Genomic DNA, 21,574 nt, shown 5'->3' on the forward strand with positions numbered 1-21,574 from the left:
AGCTGAGTGCAGCGCTTGGGGGCCCCGCGGGCCGCGAGGCCGGTTCTCTCCTGCGTCCGGCCGGCCCGCACCGTCGCCGCCGCCACCACCACCAACCGTGGACGCTTCGTTGTCACGAGCCCGAAAGAGGGGGAACACAGCCGGGAGTCTCGGGGCTCCGGCGCGCGGAGACCAAGGCGCCCGAGTCACGTGCCGCCGCGCCAGCCTATGAGCTGCGGCGGCCGCGGTGACGTCAGGGCGGCGGCGTGGCCGCTGACAGCCGGCCCCCGTCACGTGGCCAGGTCCACTCCAATGGGCGGCGCGGGGCGACCTGTAGTTCCCGGCTGCCCGTGCGGCGGCGGTGGTTGGGTGGTAAGATGGCGGCTGTGAGTCTGCGGCTCGGCGACTTGGTGTGGTGAGTCCCGGCGGCCCGGGCCAAGCGAAATGCGCCGAGGAGCTGCCCTCTTGGGCGCGGGGGTTTGCCGCTAGCCCCGGAGCTGCTTTTCTGCACGCTCCTGGCGGCGGAGAGCGGGGAAGACGGGGTGCCGGCGACGCGGACGACCCTGGGCGGAAGGGGCAGTCGGTCCCCGGGGGACCGAGGCCGAGGGTGGCCGCGGAGGGCCGGGCTCAGCGCTCCGAAGCCGTCCCGGGGAGGGCTGCGCTCGGGACCCGGATGCCGGCGCCCCCCGCTGAGGGAGGCTCCGCGGCTCCTGAGGACGCCGGCTCCCGGGAGTCCCTGCCGAGGCTTCCCGGGAGGCTGGGGAGCTCCGGGGGACCCGCGAGGCCATCCCGCCGGGGCAGGCCCCCTCCGAGCCCCGCGCGGCCCGCTCCGCCGCCGCTGTCCACGCCCGACCGCCGGCGCTGACCCTGGAAGAAGCGGAAGGGGGACGTCTCTGACGATGGATGGCCCGGCGGTGGCCGGGGCCGCCTTGGGCGCCTCTGGTGGTCTGCTCCCGCGTCCCCGGGCCGTCGCCCGAACCGAGACCGACCACCGTCGCCTCCCCGGAGCTGCGTAGTTGGTTGCCTGATCCAGAGAAGGCTTCCATGAGCATTTGTCAAAGCCGTGTTGCCGGTCTCCCGGTGAATTCCACCAGACTTCGTTAGAGGAAGTCTGTGTTTACAGACGCAGCTGTCCCCCCCCACCCCCACCCCCACCCCCACCCCCTCCCCGGTCACTTGGGAGGCTCCAGACAAGTGACTCTTGACGGTTTTGTTGTTCTGTGTCCCTTGTCAATCAGAAGAAAGCACGGTCCCCTCACGCACTTACTTAGGCAGTTTTTGCATCCCACCTCGGAGGATCCTGGGCCCAGCCGTGGAAGCCGGATTCCGAACTCTCCCGGTTGGCCAGCTTTTGTTCTGGCACCGACTTAGCGCCCGAAGAGATTTAGTAGCATAAATTGCATGTTGAGTGGGTTGAAGGAGATGGACTGGATTTTCCAGGACAAGTTCTGACTCTTTGTGTTTTCTCCAGGGGGAAACTCGGCAGGTATCCTCCGTGGCCGGGAAAGGTGAGTTGGCTTCCTACTTAGAAAAGAAAAGAAAAAGTATCTGAAGTTGAGTTTGAAGAGGTGAGAAATGAGATAGATATGCTTTGCCTAGCCAGCAGCACTGAATTAAACTGCACTCATTCAGATAGCACTCAGACTTTCAGTTTCAAGTTAACTACAGAATGTAACATGATATAAAACAGATCATTTCACCTGCAGTAATCGATTATTACTAGCATCGGAAATGGTTTGTGAAATATACTGTTGTATTTAACCCCAGAAATGTATTCTGATTTGGACTTAGTTATGTGCTTAAATCTAACAAAAGGAGAAGAAAATAAATTTTCCAGGAAGAGAGACATCTAAATGTAGGTTAGCGAAAAGCCAAAGTATTTTTGTCCTGACTAAGTTTAAATCCTCTTCCCTTGTTACCATATGTGCTGCTCCCAGTACATCTTTGCATTGGAGTTGGCATTCCATATTTTGCACGAGGTGATCTATGGTAGCTCTCCAAGTGTTCTGCTTGTATATTCTTGCCAGGGATCCAGGAAATGGCTTTAGATTGTGCAATATGGTGTTTTCTATGCCTCAGTTTCCTTTCCTTGCACTATTTCTAGTCCCAACTCCTCCTGCAACTGAAGTACATTACCTCAGTGATGACAGGTCCATGGGGAGAATGATAGTGAACTTAGTTTTGACCACTGGTGTGACAGGAGCCATAGTAGTGACGGAGATACTGTATCTGCTTAAAGCTGTGCAACATGTTAGCTGCAGGGCACTGCTAGAAAGTATGTACATTTCCACCCAGCTGAGTAGAAAAGTGCCAGAGATAAGCACTAGGCTCTGGGTTCTTTTTCTACATACTCCTTTACTTTTTTTTTTAATCCTTTTTTCCTTTTGTTCCAGTTTAGAACTAAAAATACTTTTCTAGTATGCTGCTGTATTGCCATCAATTCCCCCTCCCTTTGTTTTTTCTGTTTTCTAGATTGTTAATCCACCCAAGGACTTGAAGAAACCACGTGGAAAGAAATGCTTCTTTGTAAAGTTTTTTGGAACAGAAGATCAGTGAGTAGTATTCACCAAGAATTCACCTTACCCACGTGCATTTCCCCGGGTCTGAGCAGCTGTGAGAATATTCTGAGGATTCTTAGGTCAGGCTTCTTATAACTGTGTAGGGATGATGCCTTCATAAGCTAAATAAAAGGTGCTATTCTCATCTCAAAGGAATTGTCCTGGGGCTGTCAGCCGGGTAAGAACTTCAGTTCATCACCTGCTACGTGTGTCTATCATTTTACGATAACTTCTCACATCTGTCTTATTGACTCTAGCATGATCCCTTGAACCAAAACTATGCTCCATTCTTTTTTAATGGCAATATATCCTTATGGCAATATGTCCTTATGGTTTGTTCATGGAGTATATAGCGAAAACTAACACTGCTATCCTAATTTGGTTCTCTTTGGTGAATTAGGTGACTTGCTGTGGCATTGTAATCGTATGCTTTGTTATTAGAAGTGTGTCAATGCTGAGGAATTCAGAATCATCAATTGAGTTTGTTTGTATAAGATCATAGGAGAAAACACATCAAGGGCTTAAATTTCCAGTGATTTCTTTAGCTTTTTCACCACTATCAGGTTGATTACCTAGGTCTAATGTGATTTCCTTAAGTAATTCAATTTCTTTTTATGATTCTTATAGGGCCATGTGACTTTAAATTTAGGGAAAGAGGGTCTGGGAAGGTGGCTCAGTGGTAGAGTGCTTGCCTTGCATGCATGAGGCCCTGGGTTCGATTCCTCAGCACCACATAAGCAGAAAAAGCTGGAAGTGGCTGTGGCTCAAATGGTAGAGTGCTAGCCTTGAGCAGAAGAGCTGAGGGACAGCGCCCAGGCCCAGAATTCAGGACCCGCGACTGACAAAAAAAAAAATTGGGGAGGGAAAGTGTGACTTTTCTGGGAAACCTGATACCAGTGGTTAAAATATTAATTTCTATAAAGCAATATAATAGCAAGGGATCGGAAACATGGGTTGAACGGTAGAACACCTGCCTAGCATGCATGAGATTTTTAAGTTCAGATTCTTATCACTGTTAAAAAAAAAAGTCAATATGTAATATTCCAGATGAAAATTCTTTTTTTTCTTTCTTTTTTTTTTTTTTTTGTCGGTCGTGGGACTTGAACTCTGGGCTTGGGCGCTGTCCTTGTGCTCTTCAGCTCAAGGCGAGTGCTCTACCGCTTGAGCCACAGCACCACTTCCAGTTTTCTAGCGGCTTATTGGAGATAAGAGTCTCATGAACTTTCCTGCCCGGGCTGGCTTTGAACCAGGATCCTCAGATCTCAGCCTTCTGAGTAGCTAGGATTACAGGTGTAAGCCACCGGCGCCTGGCTGAAAATCCCTTATAAGCAGTGTATTTCACTCTTTTAGGAATTTATCTATACTCTTCCAGGTTTCAGTTTGCTTGGTATGTTGATCTTCACGAGCAGATAATTAGTTATCACAATGAACCAGGTAGCCAGACTTCTGGCAAGAGTCATTCTGTCAAGGGAGTTACTGGTCCTGAGCAGTGAGAGCAGCACCTCTAGAAGAGAGAATGCTCTTTCCATGCCATGGACATGTCCAATGAGAAGCATTTGTGTTGTTTGTGTCCCCGTTTGCAGTGCTGACACTGAAGGAGTATGTAGGGAAGTGAACATTGAGTCCCTGCTCACAGGTTCAGTTCAGTAACAAGACTTTAGCAGTTTTGTGGGACTGTGTGTGTAGAGTGAGTGATTCAGTCATGAAGCAGGTGTGGGAGAGGGAAATTCCGGTCAGCAGAGAAGAGCAAGGACCAAGGAGGATGATAGGAGCACTCCAGCTCTGGAGATAGACCCAAATCCAGATGGGCAGTCCAGGCAGTGGGGTTAGCTGGTATCTTATAAAGGAAGAGGCTCTCTTGTAGGGTAACTATCCTTGGGAATAACTACGGCAGTGTGACTGGCTGAACCTGATTGGTTAAGTGAAGAATTAGACATGTTTGGAACAAGAATGGAACTCGGCCAGGTTCCTCGGAGCCCAAGAGCCATTGTCTGGTAGTTGGTTTTAAGTACTGCAAAGCTACATGAATACATGATCCTGTGTTTAAGATGTACTGGAAATAGAACATACAAGTGGAGTTGAATGGACTTGGGTGTTCCACTACACAAACAGGTGCAACCCGTTAAAGAGCTTGTGCACCCTGAATACAACATCACACCCTACTAGTGTTGGTTTGTGTGTGTGTGTGTGTGTGTGTGTGTGTGTGTGTGTGCATGCCAGTCATTTTGCTTGAACTCAGGGCCTCAGCTTTTGTGCTCAAGGCTAGTGCTCTGCTAGTTGAACCACAAATTTACTTCCAGCTTTTTGTTGGTTAATTAGAGGTAAATGTCTCACAGACTTTACTTCCTAGGCCGGCTTTGAATTATGATCCTCAGATCTCAGCCTTGAGTAGGATTACAGGTGTGAGCCAGTGGCTCCCTGCAATGCTATGATTTTAAAGTCTTTATGCAAGCGGATATGAGCCAGCTATTAGGAATGTCAACAAACCTTTTCAGCTCCTTCATGGAGTTGAACATAAAAAATTGTTAAGGGCTAACGGTCTAGCGCAATGCTAATTCCGTGTGCAGTTAGCATTCATAAGGCCCTGGGTTCAATTCCCAGCATAGAGAGGGAGGGAAACAAAGGTAAGGATCACAGTTTTTCTCTAAAGGTAGAATGCAAATTAGTTCTCAGTGTTTAGGCAGATTTTATTTAGTATTTTATTTCTTCCTGGAAAGGGAGATCTCCAGATTGGCTGGTGGTGTCAAATTACTTTGGGGAAAGAGTTCTGGATTTGGTACTAGCTTTACATGCTGGATCCAGCTGGGCAAGTTCTTTGGCCTTTTTAAGCATTTGACCTTTTAAGCATTATTCACATCCCAGCAGATATCAGGTCATTGTATAGATTTGTCATAAGGAGAAAAGTAAGAAGCAGGTGCCTGTAAAGAAAATGTGAAAGAGCCAGACACAAACTGCTGTGAATGAAAGTGGTTGTACACTGGAGAGATTCCTAAGGACATTATTGTTTGGAATTTGGACAGAAACCATATACTATTATACCCTTGTGGGAAACTGTGCTGTGCCTGGCCACTAATAGTATGTGCAGTTCAGTTCCTGCTTCCATGAGGATCAGGGAGAGCTAGTTAGGATTCAGAGACAGGGCTAAGGGTAGAGCTCATGTGTTTGATTGTTTGTTTAAAGCAGAGTATAATTCTGAAGAGACAAAAGAGGTAGGACTCTAATGTGGAAAAGCAAAGGCTATTAAAAGGACATAAGTGGTTAGGAACCAGCCTTTAATAAATCAAGGGTCCTGAAAGTAGAATATTGTGTGACTGTTCAAGAAGAAACAGTCGCTTTAGAGGTAGTGTGGTTGATTCAGAAATACAGTATTCTTTTGGAGATGACTCTGAAGGACAGAGCTATAAGTGGGTATGGTAAAACTGTTATCTACCTCACCTTTAACTTCAAGACGTGAGATTGCTTTGGGGGCAATTACAATTACAATCCTGGTCTGGATAGAGTCTGTTCCTGTATTCCAGGGAAGAAGGGATTCCATCAAAATCATTCACTTTTTTTTTTTTTTTTTTTGGCCAGTTGTGGGGCCTGAACTCTGGGCCTGAGTGCTGTCCCTCAGCTTTTCAGCTCAAGGCTAGAGCTCTACCACTTGAGCCACAATGCCGCTTCTGGCTTTTTCTGCTTCTGTGGTGCTGAGGAATCAAACCCAGGGCCTCGTGTATGCAAGGCAAGCACTCTACCACTGAGCCACCTTCCAAGCCTCATTCACTTTTTAAATTGACACACTACTTAAGAAAAATGTAGATGTAGTTGTTACTGTCTTCTATTAGCATGGACTTTAATTAGAGAGTGAAAAGGGAACCCTACTATGAGATACACAGTGATCTCAATTGTTTAGAAACTGGACTGCAACCAGACATGAAGTGTCTGATTTGTATGAGAGATAGCATGGGCTGGGCTGGTCAGCAGGGGCTGCCCATCAGACGAAATAGAGCTCCAGGAGGTTTCTGCTTGCTGGTGGCAGTGGCTCACTGATCAGAGGGATGGATTGCTTAGTCTGCAGGTGCTCCATAGCCACCAGAAACCAAGCAACTTAGGAACACACTGGGTAGCTTGCAGTCTTCCCATTGGATCCTCACTTCTGCCCTTTCAGGAAGTAGATGGAGTCACTGCTGGTTCTCATTTTTCCTGTATGAGGAAACAGACCAGCGGTTGCAGGTTTCAGTGGTAAGAGGTCCGTTATTCCAGGCTAAGGTGCTTTTTTACCCCAAGCCACATCTGAGGTGGGGCAGGCCTGACTGGGTGTGAGGTATTCAAGTAGTGCCAACAGTAACCCTTCTAGAACAGTCTAGCATACTTGATTGTATCCATGCAAGCACCCCTTTTTCTTTTCACCTGACTCACTTCCCAATACCATGTAGTAGTTACAAAGTTGAGCCAAGTGGATCATGAGGGCCAGTGTTGCAGATATTTGACTGACTCAGCAGTGCCTGTGTGCCAGGGCTAGGTGCTAGTTCCCTACATTACATCAATCAGATTCCCCTCCTCCAGCAGCAGTGGCTCCTGCCCTCCTGGTGGGTGACTCCCTTCCTGGCCAGTGTCATGTCATGATAAGAACTTCCATGCTAGCCTTGAGCTGAAGAGCTGAGGGACAGCACCCAGGCCCAGAGTTTAGGCCCCACAACCGGACCCCCCCCCCAAAAAAAAAGAACTTCCAGTGGCGTAGTAGAGCCTGGCCCACACGCATTGATATGAACAACATAGTTCAAAAGCTCCTTCCAGCTTTTGAGAGTGTCTTCAAGTTTTAGAAACTTTTAAAACCTTGTCAATCATTCTTACCTACAAATCTTTGTTGGTATCTTTATTAGATTACAGTGATAGCACCTCACCTTGATGTCTCTGGCCCTGCTCTGGTCTTACCTTTGGACTTTGGGCACCTGTGCTCCTTGCCTCCGTCCCTCAGTCACCACTGTGTGCCGCACCTCAGGCGCATGTGAGAGTGAGCACAGATTGCAGTGTAGGAATGTTGGAAAACACTGATCTTTTTTTCCTTTTAGTTCATTTTGAATGGAGTAATCTTAAGAGCAGCTTTGTGGCAAGTCTGTGGTCACAGTCAAGAGACTGGAGATAAGTGTGTCAGACACCAGGGTACACTGCCCATACCAGGTGCATTTACACTAGCAGCCAAACAGGCTCCAACCACAGCAAGCCTGCAAACCAGAAAGTCCTGGGGTAGCATCCTCTGAGCATTACCAATAGCCTGTAGCAGTCATCCCCATCCCTGGCCACCCAAGTAGATAGATTTCCCAAGGTAGCAGGGCAGAGTCTACAAACTGTTCCTTTGACTCTTCTGCACAGTGTGCTGCACACTGCTCTCCCTTCTGTCCTTGGTTTTCACACTTAACCAGATCTCAAAGGACCTTCCAGCCCTTTATAATGGCTTCAAGGATTGCCAGTTAGCTTGTTTTCTGGCACTTACTGCCACAAGTAATGTGTAATTAACTCCCTTGAACATAAAAGCAAAGCCTTGTACTTTAGACATAAACTGAGTAAGCTTGATTTTTCTGACTCCACAACCCACAGCATATTGGGCTGAAAAGGAATGGCTCCATCTGTTCCTCGCAAGAAGGATATGAGGAAAATCACAAGTAATAACTTATTACAGGGGATGAAATGGAGCAGTCTTTTAAGGCTAGGGTATGTAGCTTATTGGCAGAGCCCATGATTACATGCACAAAGCCCTAGGTTCCTGTTTACAGCTAGAGAGAGAGAGAAAAAATTAGTCATTTAAAAAATAGTAAAAGTGGAGCATCGGTGGCTCATACCTGTAATTCTAGCTACTCAGGAGGCTGAGATCTGTGGATCACGGTTCAAAGCCAGCTAGGGCAGGAAACTCCATGAGACTCTTATCTCTAATAAACCACTAGAAAACTGGAAGTGGCGCTGTGGCTCAAGCAGTAGAGCGCTTTCCTGGAGCTGAAGAGCGCAGAGAAAGTGCCCAGGCCCAGAGTTCAAGCCCCACGACAGACCAAAACAAACAAACAGGAAAAGCCGGGCACTGATGGCTCACTCCTGTATTCCTAGCTACTCAGGAGGCTGAGATCTGAGGTTCCCAGTTCAAAGCCAGCCCGAGCAAGAAAAGTCCAGGAGACTCTTATCTCCAATTAACCACCAGAAAACAGGAAATGGAGCTGTGGCTCAAGTGGTAGAATGCTCACCTTGAGCTGAATTGCTGAGGAACAGTACCCAGGCCCAGAGTTCAAGCCCCACAACTGACTGAAAAAAAAAAAAAAAAGACAGTGAAACACTTTGCTGGCAAAGTGGCTCACGCCTGTAATCCTGGCTACTTGGAAGGCAGAGCTTGGGATGATCAAGGGTTGAGGCCAGCCAGGGCAAAAGTGTACAAGATTCCTTCTCTGTCAATAAAAGGCTGGGTGCTGTAGTACATGTTACATAGCCATCATTCCAGCGACATAGAAGCAGAAATAGGAAGATTGGCGTCCAGGCTGGCCCTGACATAGAAAAGAACCAAAGTAAAAAATACTGGGGTGGTGGTGGGGGGCTGGCTTAGGTGGTCAAGAGCCTGCCTAGCATGGGCAAAGGCCTGAGTTCAAACCATACTACTGCCAAAAAATAAAAGTAAGTACATAAGCCTTACCAAGCTGAGCTGTTCTAGACCTGTCCTAGACCTTTTTTTTTTTTTTTTTGTCTTCAGTTGTGGGGCCTCAAGTCTGGACCTGGGCTCTGTCCCTCAGCTCTTCAGCTCAAGGCTAGCGCTCTACCACTTGAGCCACAGCGCCATTTTCAGCTTTTTCTGCTCATTTGGTGCTGAAGAATCGAACCCAGGGTCTCATGCATGCAAGGCAAGCGCTCTTCCCAGCCCCCATTCTAGCACTTTTTAACTGCTGATAGGCTTCCTGTCCCCTTGAGGGTGGCCAAAGACATCATTTATCCCATGATTATGTCGTGCGCGCTGGTTGTTGCCAGGCCCAGGTGTGCCTCTGTGAAGCTTGGAGAGGTGCATTCCCGAGGTTCTCTGTAACAGGAGTACCCTCTGTTAGAGGACTTGCAGGTTCACCTTTAGAAATGCTGAAAGTGACTCAAGTCTCTACGTTCAGGAGGAATTCCTCCTTGCCTATGGTAAGCTGATGTTTTATTAAAAAGGCTGGCTGTGTGATGCTGTAAGATGCCTCTTCCACAATAGGCCTCCAACTCTCACTCAGATTTTGTGCTCACAGCTAATGATCTGATACTTGAGTCATGCCTACAGTTCCAGTTTTAGGGGTTTTGTGTTTTCTTCTGCTAATTGGATATAGAGTCTAAAGGCTTTGCCCACAAACCTCCAACTCAGCCTCCTGAGTTGCTAGGGTTACAGCTGTAAGCTACAGCACCTCATATGTATTTGCTTTGGTTTTTTTTTTGCGGGGGGGGGGGTCCGGTCGTGGGCCTGAACTCTGGGCCTGGGCACTGTCCCTCAGCTCTTCAGCTCAAGGCTAGCACTCTACCACTTGAGCCACAGCGCCACTTCTGGCCTTTTCTGCTTATGTGGTGCTGAGAAATGGAACCCAGGGCCTCATGCTTGCAAGGCAAGCGCTCTACCACTGAGCCACCTTCCCAGCTGCAACACCTCATATGTATAAAGCACCCAACTTCCTTTATGCCTTTAAGGTCTCATTTGCATGGTCAGTTCATTTAGGAAACCAATTTAATGTTTCAGAGATGGTTGCAAACAAGAAAGTTTCATTTACTATCTCAGCTTCCTATCTGGAGAGTGAGTAGAATTTTTTCTCCACTGTTCCTTCTAGGCGATCTCCAAAATGTATCTAAAATCCTTTGGCCAAAAGCATTTAATATTGACTTATTGGTGCTTCGTCCAGAGGCACCATGGCCTGTGTTTTTTGTTTTTCTGATTCAGAGGTTGATGGACACTGGCTGGGAGGTGGAAAAGCAGCAGCAGGAAGGAGTGGGTGGGGTTAACACTTCTGGGAGTCATGTGGTCTCTGCTTGAGGCAGGTCCTGAGAGCTGTGCCTTGCCCTGCTCCTTCATTGCAGGGTTGTGGTCTTAGAGGTTCTATTTGTAATGGAGGCTTGACTAGCCAGGTGCTGGTGGCTCACACCGATTAATTCTAAACTACTCTGGGGGCTGAGATCTGAGGATCACATTTCAAAGCCAGCCTAGGCAGGAAAGTCTATTAGATTCTTATCGCCATTTAACCGCCAGAAAACTGGAAGTGGTGCTGTGGCTCAAGTGGTAGAGCACTTGCCTTGAGCTGAAGAGCTCAGGGACAGCACCCAGACCAAGTTCAAGCCCCGTGACCAACCAGAAAAAAAGGGAGGCTTTACTGTCTTTGCATCTGATTGACCACATCCAGCCTTGGAGTCATTGTAAGTACAGCAGGAGGCAGTGGGGGAGGCAATCAGTGATGCTTGCCAGAAGATCAGGGTATTAAAATCTCATTCCATGTCTCCTGCATGTGGATTGGGCCCATGGCTCTGTCACTTAGAGTTGCAAACAGTAAGCCAAGAAGTTTCTGCTTCACTGCTGTAGTCACAGCTCTGCAGAGAGCATCTGTATCTACGTGCAGTTTCCTTTAGCTATATATGACAGGCCTGGCCATGGTTTGTTCCCTTGTACTTGGAGCCCAAAGGCTCCAGGGCTGTTGTGCTGTTCTAACCCATCATCATAGCTGCTTGCGCAGCATGCAGAATGCAGGGTTGGTCCCTATGCTGTTCCCCATTCTCTCCCTTTCTATAAGGAAAGGGCTTTTGAGTTGATGAGTTTCCCCAGTTTTTATGTCCTTAGCCTGACCCACTTTTTCTAAAGGTTAGGCTATTAGGGCTATATTACAGGGTAAGGATTACTTGTGCAAATTAGCTGAAACCCTGCCAAACCTGTAACTACCTTCTTTTATAATTGCACTCCGTAGGCCTGAAACTTCATGTAGGGAAACCATAGCAAGCTACCTGTAGCAGACTCGCTCGGTGAATGGAGCAGGCCAGGTCTTCCATAGTAGGCAGCTAGCTGCCATTCTCACCTTCACCTGTTACCCTCTGATGGTACAAGTTAAAAATTCCATGTCAGTAATTGTCCTGCCTTTGCTGTCAAGAATATCATTTTTTAAAGCTTCTTTTTGGTGACTGCTGCCCTTGTCCCAAACCATATGTTTCCCGTGGCTCAGTAGCCATGGATACCATCACTTAGGAACAAATGTAGGCTCAGTGGCTACAGTTATCTATAAAAGTAGCCAGCTTTAGGACATGCTGAGTGGTGTAGGCCTGACCATATCTCTTGACTCTCATTTGATGAGCAGATTGTCAGTCATCTTGTATGGTAACACTGCCATAGTTTATAATGCTTCCAGATTCCTGATTTCCAGGGGTTTATGAGACGTTTTCTGCTGTGCACTGAGCTGTGACAGACTCAACTCCAGTTTCCCTCTGCCCTGAACAAGTGAAAGCATATAGGTGGTTGAGTGTTGAGAACCGGTGGATGAGCGGGAAAGGAAGTCATGTATAACAGTGATTTCTCTTGAGAAATGTTCTGACTTTTGGTGGTGTCTCTATGTTCTATTTCTTGAAACAAGAAGATAGACTTTAAGCTGAAGAGTTTGGGAGGGCTCTATGTGTATTGCACACCTGTAATCTCCAGCTGCTAGGGAGACAGAGATTGGGAAGATTTCAGCTGGAGGCCAGCCCGGGCAAAAAGTTAACAAGATCCCCATCTCAACCAGTAAGACAGGTATAGTGATGAGTACCTGTAATCACAGCAACACAGAAGGCATCAGTATGAGGATCACTGTCTGAAGCTGGCCCTAGGTAAGCTTGCGACTGAAAAATGAAGCAAAACGAAGCTGGGAGTATGGCTCAAACGAGGTCGTGAGTTCAAATCCTTGTACCACCAAAACAAGCTCTGCAGCTTGTGGGCAGAGGGAGGAAAAAATTGGGGAAAAGCAAAGGAAGGGGTGATATTGCCCAAAAAGAAATGTACTCATTACTTGACTAATGAAATGGTATCCCCTTTGTAAAACACCTTAATAATAACAACAAAATTAGAGAGAGAGAAAGAAAAGAAAGAGAAAGAAGCTCACACCTGTAATCCTACCTACTCATGATGCTAAAACCTGAGGATAGTGGTTCAGAACAAGCCCAGCCAGAGCAGTCCATGAGACACTTATCTCCACCAAAGTACCTAAAAGCTGAAAGTGGAAGTGGAGCTGTGGCTTGAGATACTATGCCAGCCTTGAGCAAAAGAAGCTCAGAGACAACTCCCAGGCCCTAAGTTCTAGCTCCGGACTGGCACAGAAGAAAAGGAAAGTTTGGAGCCGGGCACTGCCAATCCTAGCTACTCAGGAGGCTGAGATTTGAGGATCGCGGTTCAAAGCCAGCCCGGGTAGGAAAGTCTGTGAAACTCTTATCTCCAATAAAACCACAGAAAACTGGAAGTGGCGCTGTAGCTCAAGCGGTAGAGCGCTAGCCTTGAGCTGAAGAGCTGAGGGACAGCGCCCAGGCCTAGAGGTCAAACCCCACGACTGACAAAAAAGAAAGAAAAGTTTGGGATGGTTGATATTCTGTTTTGAAAATGTTAAGCCTTTTTCAAAGTCCAGCTAAACCAATGGATAGTTTCTAAAGTTCTGCTGTAGCGAGACCTCTAGTACAGTTTGGTGTGTGCAGTCTGGCTCAGACCCTTCTTGTGTCTGTTTTCTGCCAGTGCTTGGATCAAAGTGGAACAGCTAAAGCCCTACCATGCTCATAAAGAGGAAATGATAAAGATCAACAAGGGCAAACGGTTCCAGCAAGCTGTGGATGCTGTTGAAGAGTTCCTCAGGAGAGCCAAAGGGAAAGACCAGGTGAGAGACACTGCACTTTCCTCTGACACCAGACTGGGAATTGTGCATAGCTCCGAAATATGAAATGTCACCAGACCACAACTCGGTTCTTATGAGATGCCTGGAGAGAGAGGAATGGGCTCTAAGGTGCCAGTCTCAGCTTGCAGCCCCATGCCTGCGCCCACCTTTCTGAGGAGCTTGTTGCCATTAGGAGGAACAGCGTAGCTCAGCTTTCGAGCGTGGCCCAGAGCTTAGGAGCAGCCTCTGGGACTGTACCCTGCCCACCTTGTAGCTTTGGGTCTGTGGACAGTGACTTGGTTCCCCACCCCCACCCCCCCAACGCAGGAGGGGTGAGCAAGGACCCTGTTCTGTAGAGTGACCGTGAGCATAACTCACAGAAGTTCCTATAGCAGTGCGCAGCCGTGGCGGTGGCGTGGCGGCAGCGCAGCTGTGGTAGTGGTTATCATTATTATTATTGAACTTTCAGACATCATCCCACACTTCTGCTGATGACAAGAGTCGGCGTAATTCCAGTGAGGAGAGAAGTAGGCCAAACTCAGGTGATGAAAAGCGCAAACTTAGCCTGTCTGAAGGGAAGGTGAAGAAGAACATGGGAGAAGGAAAGAAGAGGGTGACTTCAGGCTCTGCAGAGAGAGGCTCCAAATGCTCTCTGAAAAGAGCCCAAGAGCAGAGTCCCCGGAAGCGGGGTCGGCCCCCAAAGGACGAGAAGGTTTGTCTTACTACGTAGCTTCCGGGACTCCTGAATTCCTTCTGTGCCAGGTAGAGCTGGGCTCTGAGTGTGCTTCCGCTCACCCAGTGGGCACCGAGTCCTAAGGAATCCTGCAGCCCAGATGGAGGCGGACATACAGGTGCCACAGGAACAGGAGGCAGAGCGCCCCCCCCCACCCCGAGCTGTAGCCAGCTGAGCGGGCATGTAGGCCGTGGAAAGACCAGCAAGAATGGAGGGAGGAGGGCATAGCCAAGAGAGGCCCGTGTTGGTGTGAATGTCTTTGCACAGGTGGAGGACTGGAGTTGAGCGATGGACAAGGCAGGTTGGCCCTGGATTGTAGAGAGCCTAGGGGTCAAGGTGGCTCTGCACCAAGGTGTGCTTTAGTTGATCCTGGGGGAAGAGAAGAGGGGCTTGACGGCAAGCACTCCTAAAGGCGTGTGTGAGGTGCCTGTTGGAAGAAGCCTCCCCACAGGCATGGAATGTGAAAACAAGGGAAGCGGTCATTTCAGGCTCCACTCCTAGGGAAATGGTGGTGATTGCCTCTGGCAGGCATGGAGTCCTTGGGTCAGAAAGTGGAGCTGGCTCAAGGAAGAGAAGAGAGCTGTGGGGTTCTGTTGTTTGTAGTGCTGGGGATGCAGTCCAGGACTGTGTGCAAAAACTAGGCAATCACTGTTCAGTGGAGCTGATGTGCTCCAGCCCTAGTTTTCTGGATTTTTGTATTTGTGTTTGTTTGCTTTTTTGTTTGTCTCTGGTAAGGCTTGAGCTCAGGGCCTTGGGCTCACAGGACCTTTTTGCTCACAGCTTGCATTCTACCACTTAAGCCACACCTCCAGCCCTGCTTTTTTGCTGATCTGCTGAGGCTGGCTTTGAACCCTAATCCTCCAGATCTAGGCCACCTGAGTATCTAGGATTATAAGTGTGAGTCAGCTGTGTCTGGCTCCCAGTTATGTTTTAAATGTAATGAATTTCAGGCAAGCTGTAGATCAGACTGAAGGTTCAGGCTAAGGAGGTGAGACTGGAAAAGGATGGGTGAACCCAGAGACTTCTGAGTTTGTGTGGAGAAATGAAGAGGGGAAAGCAGGGCAGTGGCCTCCTGTAGAGAAAGTATGTGGTCGGGGTTGGTAGACTGGAAGCTACACCAGATGAAATCAAGTGGGATTGGCATATCTCTTGCCTTCTTGCTGGTAATACCTGGGTCCAGTCTCAGAAGAATTTCAAGATGAAAGAAAGGAGGGGGTTTGGAGAGCACAGGGCCTATCAGCAGCAGCAGGACAGAGGCAGCAGAAGCCAGATGGCTGGTGGGAGCAGTGGGGGATAAGGCAGGCAGTGGAACCCTCTGGAGCGGCCTGTGCAGGCACAAGGGTCTCGAGTGTGTGTGGAAAGCAGGAGGCTGACTGCAGCTGGGGTCTGGCCAGGTCCTGCTCTGGCCAACAGAGGACAGGTTGTCTGGTTTTCCTCAAGAGACACTAGGGAGACATATTTGTGTGTGAAACATTCTAATTTTAGATGTTGGAAGCTAACTCAAATTTACAATCACTTGTATGTCTGCTGCAGTATCCCTGTGCTTGTGCTCAGCCTGTGGCAGCCTCTGTGTGGTCCCTTCCTGTACAAGGTCCTTCCCACTGTCCTAAGAAGAGGCCCTCCCCTCTTCTGACCAGGAGGGGTTTAGAAACTTGCATACCTCGGAGTACGGGGAGCTTAGACAGCAACATGGCTCAGCCTGACTCAAAAAAGTGTGATCTGACTTTTGAACTTATTTCCTTGGGATCCTTAAGAAATTTGGGCTGTGAGGTTCTGCCCTCTAAATTCATTCTGTCTTAAGGCAAGTATCGCACATACTTCTGCCTGCCTCCCTCTGGAGAGAAGCATCCTCCTTTTGGATGAAGGGAGGTCCAGAGGAGAAGTTAGGATGAGAGCCCTGGTTTGGATTGCTAGCTGGAGCCAGAGATGACCTTGGCTGAGTTCCTAGCGTTGGTTTCCTCATCTGATGGTGGTGCCTTGTGCGTTTGCTATGAGGACTGGGTGTGTCCTCAGGCAGAGGGTAGAGCAATGTGAGGTACCTTGTCCAGACCCACCAGGGCTAATTGTGTAGTGAGAGTGAATGGCTACTTCAGAGGAGTCTCCAAGTCCCTGAGTTTGCTTCTAGAGGCTTCTCTTCAAGCTTCCAGTGAAAAGCACTTGGCCTTTGGGGCTGAGTTATTCACTTGGAGGGTAGTAACATGAAGCCAGGCTTAGTCCAGAAGTTCTAGCTGCCGTTGCCTCTTTGTGGGGACCCTTCTGCACGGACTTTGTGCCTGGCCTTGGCCGCCCGTGAAAGGGCAGGATAGAGCTTGGCTGGAGGTGCGGAACAGTTGCTTCAGCTCAGCACCTGCAGATGCGTGAGGAAGTTTGTGCCTGGCACTGGAAGTGCAGTGTGTCTTCCAACCTGATCTGTGCTGGAGCAGGGAGGGAGAGGGAGGGAGAGGAAGAGGGAGTGGAAGAAGAAGAAGAAGAAGAAGAGAGGTGGGGGGGCATAGTGACAGGTTATTTGACTGGCAAACTCCTTTCAGAAGCAATGCAGCATGGGCTGGTAGCTGGGCAGAGTCCCAGGTAACTTCCTTCCCTATAGAATCTTCTGCCCCTGGAGATAATGGAAAAGGTGACCTTGGTCTTAGAGGTGTCAGCTGCACGAATCAGTGACAGGCTTACCAGCCAGGCTCACACCTCTCCCTGGAGTTCTTCCTAGTGTCCTGAGCTCAGGGCTACAACTCCATAGGAGTTACCTGGTCAGGCCTGCGACTCTCCTGAAATTTTGAACTTCTAACAAGAGAGGCAGAGAGCCGCAGTCTTCTTGGTTCTGGCCTGAGGACTATGCTCTTCTTATTTCCTTTGTGCCATCCCTAGAACTACACTGGTGACTGTGTAAATGTAAATTACCCTGAAAATAATTTAAAATTCAGTTTCACTGTCACCAAGCCTGGTGTCAGGTGCTCGGTGATGACGTGACTGGGGCTCCTGTGTCAGACCACACAGACACAGAGCATCTGTCACTGCAGAACATTCTTTGAGGCAGCCTTCTCTTCCCCCCAAACCGCCCTCTGTCAGATGGCCACAGCAGCACCACCACGAGCCAGATGTTGGAGAAAAAGCGTAGCTCAGCCAGTCTCTCCAGGAGGAAGTTCCATCACCTTCTCCCGAGGTTCAAAAAAGATTGAACCTCGGGGTTGGGAATGTGGCTCACAGCCCTGGGTTTGATTCCTCAGCACCACATAAACAGAAAAGGCCGAAGTGGCAGTGTGGCTCAAGTGGTAGCCTTGAGCAAAAAAGAAGCTCAAGGACAGTGCCCAGGCCCTGAGTTCAAGCCCCTGAACTGGCCAATAAAAGGGTTGAACCTCAACTACATGTTAGACACATAGGCCCCAGTGTGGACTCTGGAATAGATAGCTGGCAAAGTTTTTGCCTTTCTAGAACATGCTCCTGATGCATTAGCTCTGGAGTTGCAGTACCTGAGTTTAAATCTAATCTGCCTCACTAGTGGCCAGAGCTGCTCACAACTCTCCACACCTTGATCATCTATAAAATGGATACCAAAAGAGTTCTCTGTCATGAGGTGTTGAGGGCTTCGTGAGGCCAACATTGTGAAAGCCCTGTAAGTCAGTATCATAGTCTGTGGAAGGCACAGGGGGCCACCGAAATAAGTTCCCATTCAACAGAGATGCAGAGCCTCTACCAGAGACAAAGCCAAGGACACATCGTGCGTGCTTAGGGTACCGGGGGTCTGTGAGGGGGCAGTGGCAGGCCTTGTAGCTTCCTTCACTGTGGGACGGAAAGCTGCTTTGAGGTCTGATTTATCTTTTTTATTTTTGGCAGTATTGAAGTTTGAACCGATGGCCTTTTACCTTCTCTGTTGACACTCTACCACTTGAACCATACTTCCAGCCTGACTTTTTGCTGGTTATGTTGGAGGTAGAGTCTCACAGACTTTTCTGACCAGGCGTGGTTCAAACCATGATCCACCATGATCCTCAAGATCTCAGCCTCCTAAGGAGCTAGGATTGACTTGACTTTTAGAAAATGACTCTCTGCTATATGGAGACTAGGTTGCAGGTGTGCAGCACAGATGCAGGGAGGTTTAGTTTGACGTCAGGTAGGAGACAGGTGATGGCAGTGAGTTCGGGTGTTAGGAGCGAGGGTGGTGAGAGTCAGGGCAGGTGTGCAATGGTAGAGCAGCGGCCACCACCAGTGTGTTAGAGGACAAGGCATTAGAAAGGACTCCAGAGACCCCCACACCCCCAGCCTGTGGGATGGCAGTGGTGGAGGGCTCTCCGTCACACGGGATTCGCAGAGATGTTCTAATGGAAATATTGGGGGGCCCGCTGGGGTGGGAGGGAATGAGTGGGCAAGGTAGAATACCTGTGAAGAAAAAGAGTAGGGACCCCGGGCCTAGGAAGGCTGGGAGACCACCCTGGTTGTGTAAACATGGGCAGGTGCAGCAACTTCAGGCACCAAGGCTTCTTCTATAACACGTGGTGGATTCCATATGACCCTATTGCTGCTGTCTTGCTCACCATTCACCAGGACATTTTCCCTGTGGCTCTTCACTAACACCCTCCGTGTGCTGCTTAGACACATGAACATGCTTATCAAGGGTAGAGAAGGCTCACTTTGGTGTTGTATAAATAGGAAATCTGCCCTGTTTCTTCCCAGGGACTGTCAGCAGACCTATGGCTGGGGATCGACTTGAACTTGCAGGGGTGTCGTCAGGACTCAGTGGGACACAAAGGAGGGAAGTATGCTGATGCTCTGCTTTTCCCTGTCCTCTGCAGGACCTCACTATCCCTGAGTCGAGTACTGTGAAGGGGGTGATGGCAGGACCCATGGCCTCGTTTAAGTGGCAGCCGACTGCAAGCGAGGTAAGGAGCTCTCCTGAGAGGTCAAACCACCTGGCAAATGGGCATTGCCAGATATGATTCCCTTTTCTTTTTCCCCTCTGCTTTTTGTTTTGTTGATTATAAGACACTCCAGAAGACAACAGATGAAAAAGTAAAACCAGCCAGGCACTGGTTAACTCATGCCTATAACCCTAGCTACTGAGGAGGCTGAGATCTGAGGATCACGGTTCAAAGCCAACAGGGGCAGGAAAGTTCGTGAGACTCTCATCTCCAGTTAACTACCAGAAAACTGGAAGTGGAGCTGTGGTTCACAGTGGTAGAGCTCTAGCCTTGAACAAAAGAGCTCAGGGACAGTGCCCAGGCCCCAAGTTCAAGCCCCATGACAACAACAGCAACAACAACAAAGGAAAACCCTCCACCCTGCAGATGAGAGCTCAGTCTGCCACTCGGCCATTAGACTTGGGATTGCATACCACTATTGTTTGTGTGTGTGTGTGTGTGTGTGTGTGTGCGCGTGTGTGTGCGTGCCCGTGTGCACGCACGCACACATGCTCCCAAAATTACTGAGGCTTAAACTCAGAGCCTAGACACTGTCTTTTTGTCCCTTAGTCTTTTTTTTTTGGGGGGGGGGGTCTGGTCATGGGGCCTGAACTCTGAGCCTGGGTGCTGTCCCTTAGCTCTTCAGCTCAAGCTAGCACTCTACCACTTGAGCCACAGCGCCACTTCCAGCTTTTTTCTTTTTGCTTATGTGGTGCTGAGGAATCGAACCTAGGGCCTCAGGCATGCAAGGCAAGCACTCTACCACTGAGCCATCTTCCCAGCCCTCCCTTAGTCTTTTTGCTCAAAGCTAGTGGTCTGCCACTTGAGCCACACTTCCACTTCCAGCTTTTTGCTGGTTAATTGGAAATAAGACTCTCGTGGACTTTCCTGTCCAGGCTGGTTTTGAACAGTAATCCTCAAATCCACTTCCTGAGTAGCTGGGATTGCAGGCGTAAGCTGTCAGCATCCCGCACCTGGGTCACTCTGATAGTTGGAATGACACACAGAAGTGGGATCCTTCTGCTGGGTTGCGTGGGCAAATGCTGAGAGGAGTGCAGCTAGCAGGCAGGAGGAAGCGGCACTGGGAAGCAGCTTCACTACATGCACTGTCTTCTGGTTTCAGCCAGTCAAAGATGCAGATCCTCATTTCCACCATTTCCTGCTGAGCCAGACAGAGAAGGTGAGTTGTTTTGAGGTTCCCACCCTGGCTCAGGCTGGCCACCAAGAGTGGCTACCTCAGCCAGAGCAACTGCCAGAGTCAGTGTCAGCCTATAAGGAAGCCACACGTGCTGCCAAGGTTCAGAATAAACCAAAAGGAAGCTAGAACCCAGAGTCCACGGTAAGAGGAACAGACAGGGTGCACTATCAGCCACTGTGGGGGAGCCGGGGCGACTAAGCCAACAGCAACAACCCCATATCTTGCAAGGGAAGCATTCCTAGCACCTCTTCATAGTTAGGCCGAGCCTTGCAAATGTTGCCTGGTACTCTGTGGCTCTAGGTGACCAACTCTATAAATCTGGCATATGACTCAGTCCTTGGAGTGCCGGGCCCCTAAGAACCTCTGAGACTTCCTTCAGTCCACAGTAAGCTTAGTAGAGCAGTAATGGCCTGACCTTTTGTAGAATTATAATGAAGACTCATTAGCCATTCCATTTAATACATGGTCTTTTTCCTCCCTCTTTATTAGCCAGCTGTCTGTTACCAGGCAATCACAAAGAAGTTGAAAGTCTGTGAAGAGGTATGTAGGCTCCATGCCTCCCATGTTTCTCTTAACCTGCCTCTTTGTGGGCAGGTAGATGATGTGTGCTTTCTATCCTTAGGAAACTGGCTCCACCTCCATCCAGGCAGCGGACAGCACAGCAGTGAACGGCAGTGTCACACCCACAGACAAAAAGTAAGTGCTGGCGTTAGCCTGGGGTTGGGTTCTGCCACCCCAGAGATGGCTGGGGTCGAATGGAAAGAAGCTAAAGTTGAAGATGGTAGTTGTCACACAAATCCTTAATGGAGTCTCAAGGCTCAAGGGCTGTCTCCATAACTCCCATTGAGTTCATATGCAAGTGCGCTTACTTCAGAGGTTAGACTCTCAGCCACCTGGGACTGGACTCAGCAGGCACCAGGGCCCCACACCTGTCATCTTAGCTACTCAGAGAGCTGAGATCTGCGGATCGAGGCACAGAGCTAGCCTATGCAGACAAATCTGTAAGACTCCTTTGCAGTTAATCAACAGAAAGCTAGAAATACAGGTGTGGCTTGAGTGGTAGAGCATCAATCATGGGTGAAAAGTCTGAGAGAATTCACAAGGCCCTGAGTTCAAGCCCCAACACTGTCACACACATACACAGAAAGTCACTAGCTTTGTTCACCTGTGAGAAAATCTCCAGAGTTACTACAGGAGATTGAGAAGATTAAGATATTTGGGGAAGTGGTGCTGTAGCTCAAGTGGTAGAGAGCTCCCCTTGAGCTGAAGAGCTGAGGGACAGCACCCAGGCCCAGGGTTCAAGCCCCACGACAGACGGGAAAAAAAAAAAAGATATTTGGAATAAAGCCTATGTCCTCCCTTCCCCAGACTGAACTTGC

The 21,574-nt window shown here is 49.0% G+C and overlaps 1 protein-coding gene across 3 annotated transcripts in view; it reads left to right on the forward strand.

Moving 5' to 3' along the window:
• Positions 1 to 321: 321 nt before the first annotated feature.
• The window catches only part of Glyr1 (glyoxylate reductase 1 homolog (Arabidopsis)), a 48,462-nt gene continuing 27,209 nt past the window's right edge, over positions 322 to 21,574 (forward strand). For 2 of the 3 annotated variants that reach the window (XM_013011413.1, XM_013011414.1), the window contains exons 1-9: positions 322 to 394; positions 1,451 to 1,487; positions 2,452 to 2,531; positions 13,240 to 13,378; positions 13,845 to 14,087; positions 18,893 to 18,979; positions 20,121 to 20,177; positions 20,685 to 20,735; positions 20,818 to 20,891. In XM_013011413.1, coding sequence (XP_012866867.1) covers positions 357 to 394; positions 1,451 to 1,487; positions 2,452 to 2,531; positions 13,240 to 13,378; positions 13,845 to 14,087; positions 18,893 to 18,979; positions 20,121 to 20,177; positions 20,685 to 20,735; positions 20,818 to 20,891 — 806 coding nt within the window. In that variant the 5' untranslated portion in view covers positions 322 to 356. The remainder of the gene's footprint in view (positions 395 to 1,450; positions 1,488 to 2,451; positions 2,532 to 13,239; positions 13,379 to 13,844; positions 14,088 to 18,892; positions 18,980 to 20,120; positions 20,178 to 20,684; positions 20,736 to 20,817; positions 20,892 to 21,574) is intronic. The other variant, XM_013011415.1, reaches the window with a different exon arrangement.

This window comes from Dipodomys ordii, unplaced genomic scaffold, assembly GCF_000151885.1.
Source record: "Dipodomys ordii isolate 6190 unplaced genomic scaffold, Dord_2.0 Scaffold14, whole genome shotgun sequence".
Classification (NCBI taxonomy): domain Eukaryota; kingdom Metazoa; phylum Chordata; class Mammalia; order Rodentia; family Heteromyidae; genus Dipodomys; species Dipodomys ordii.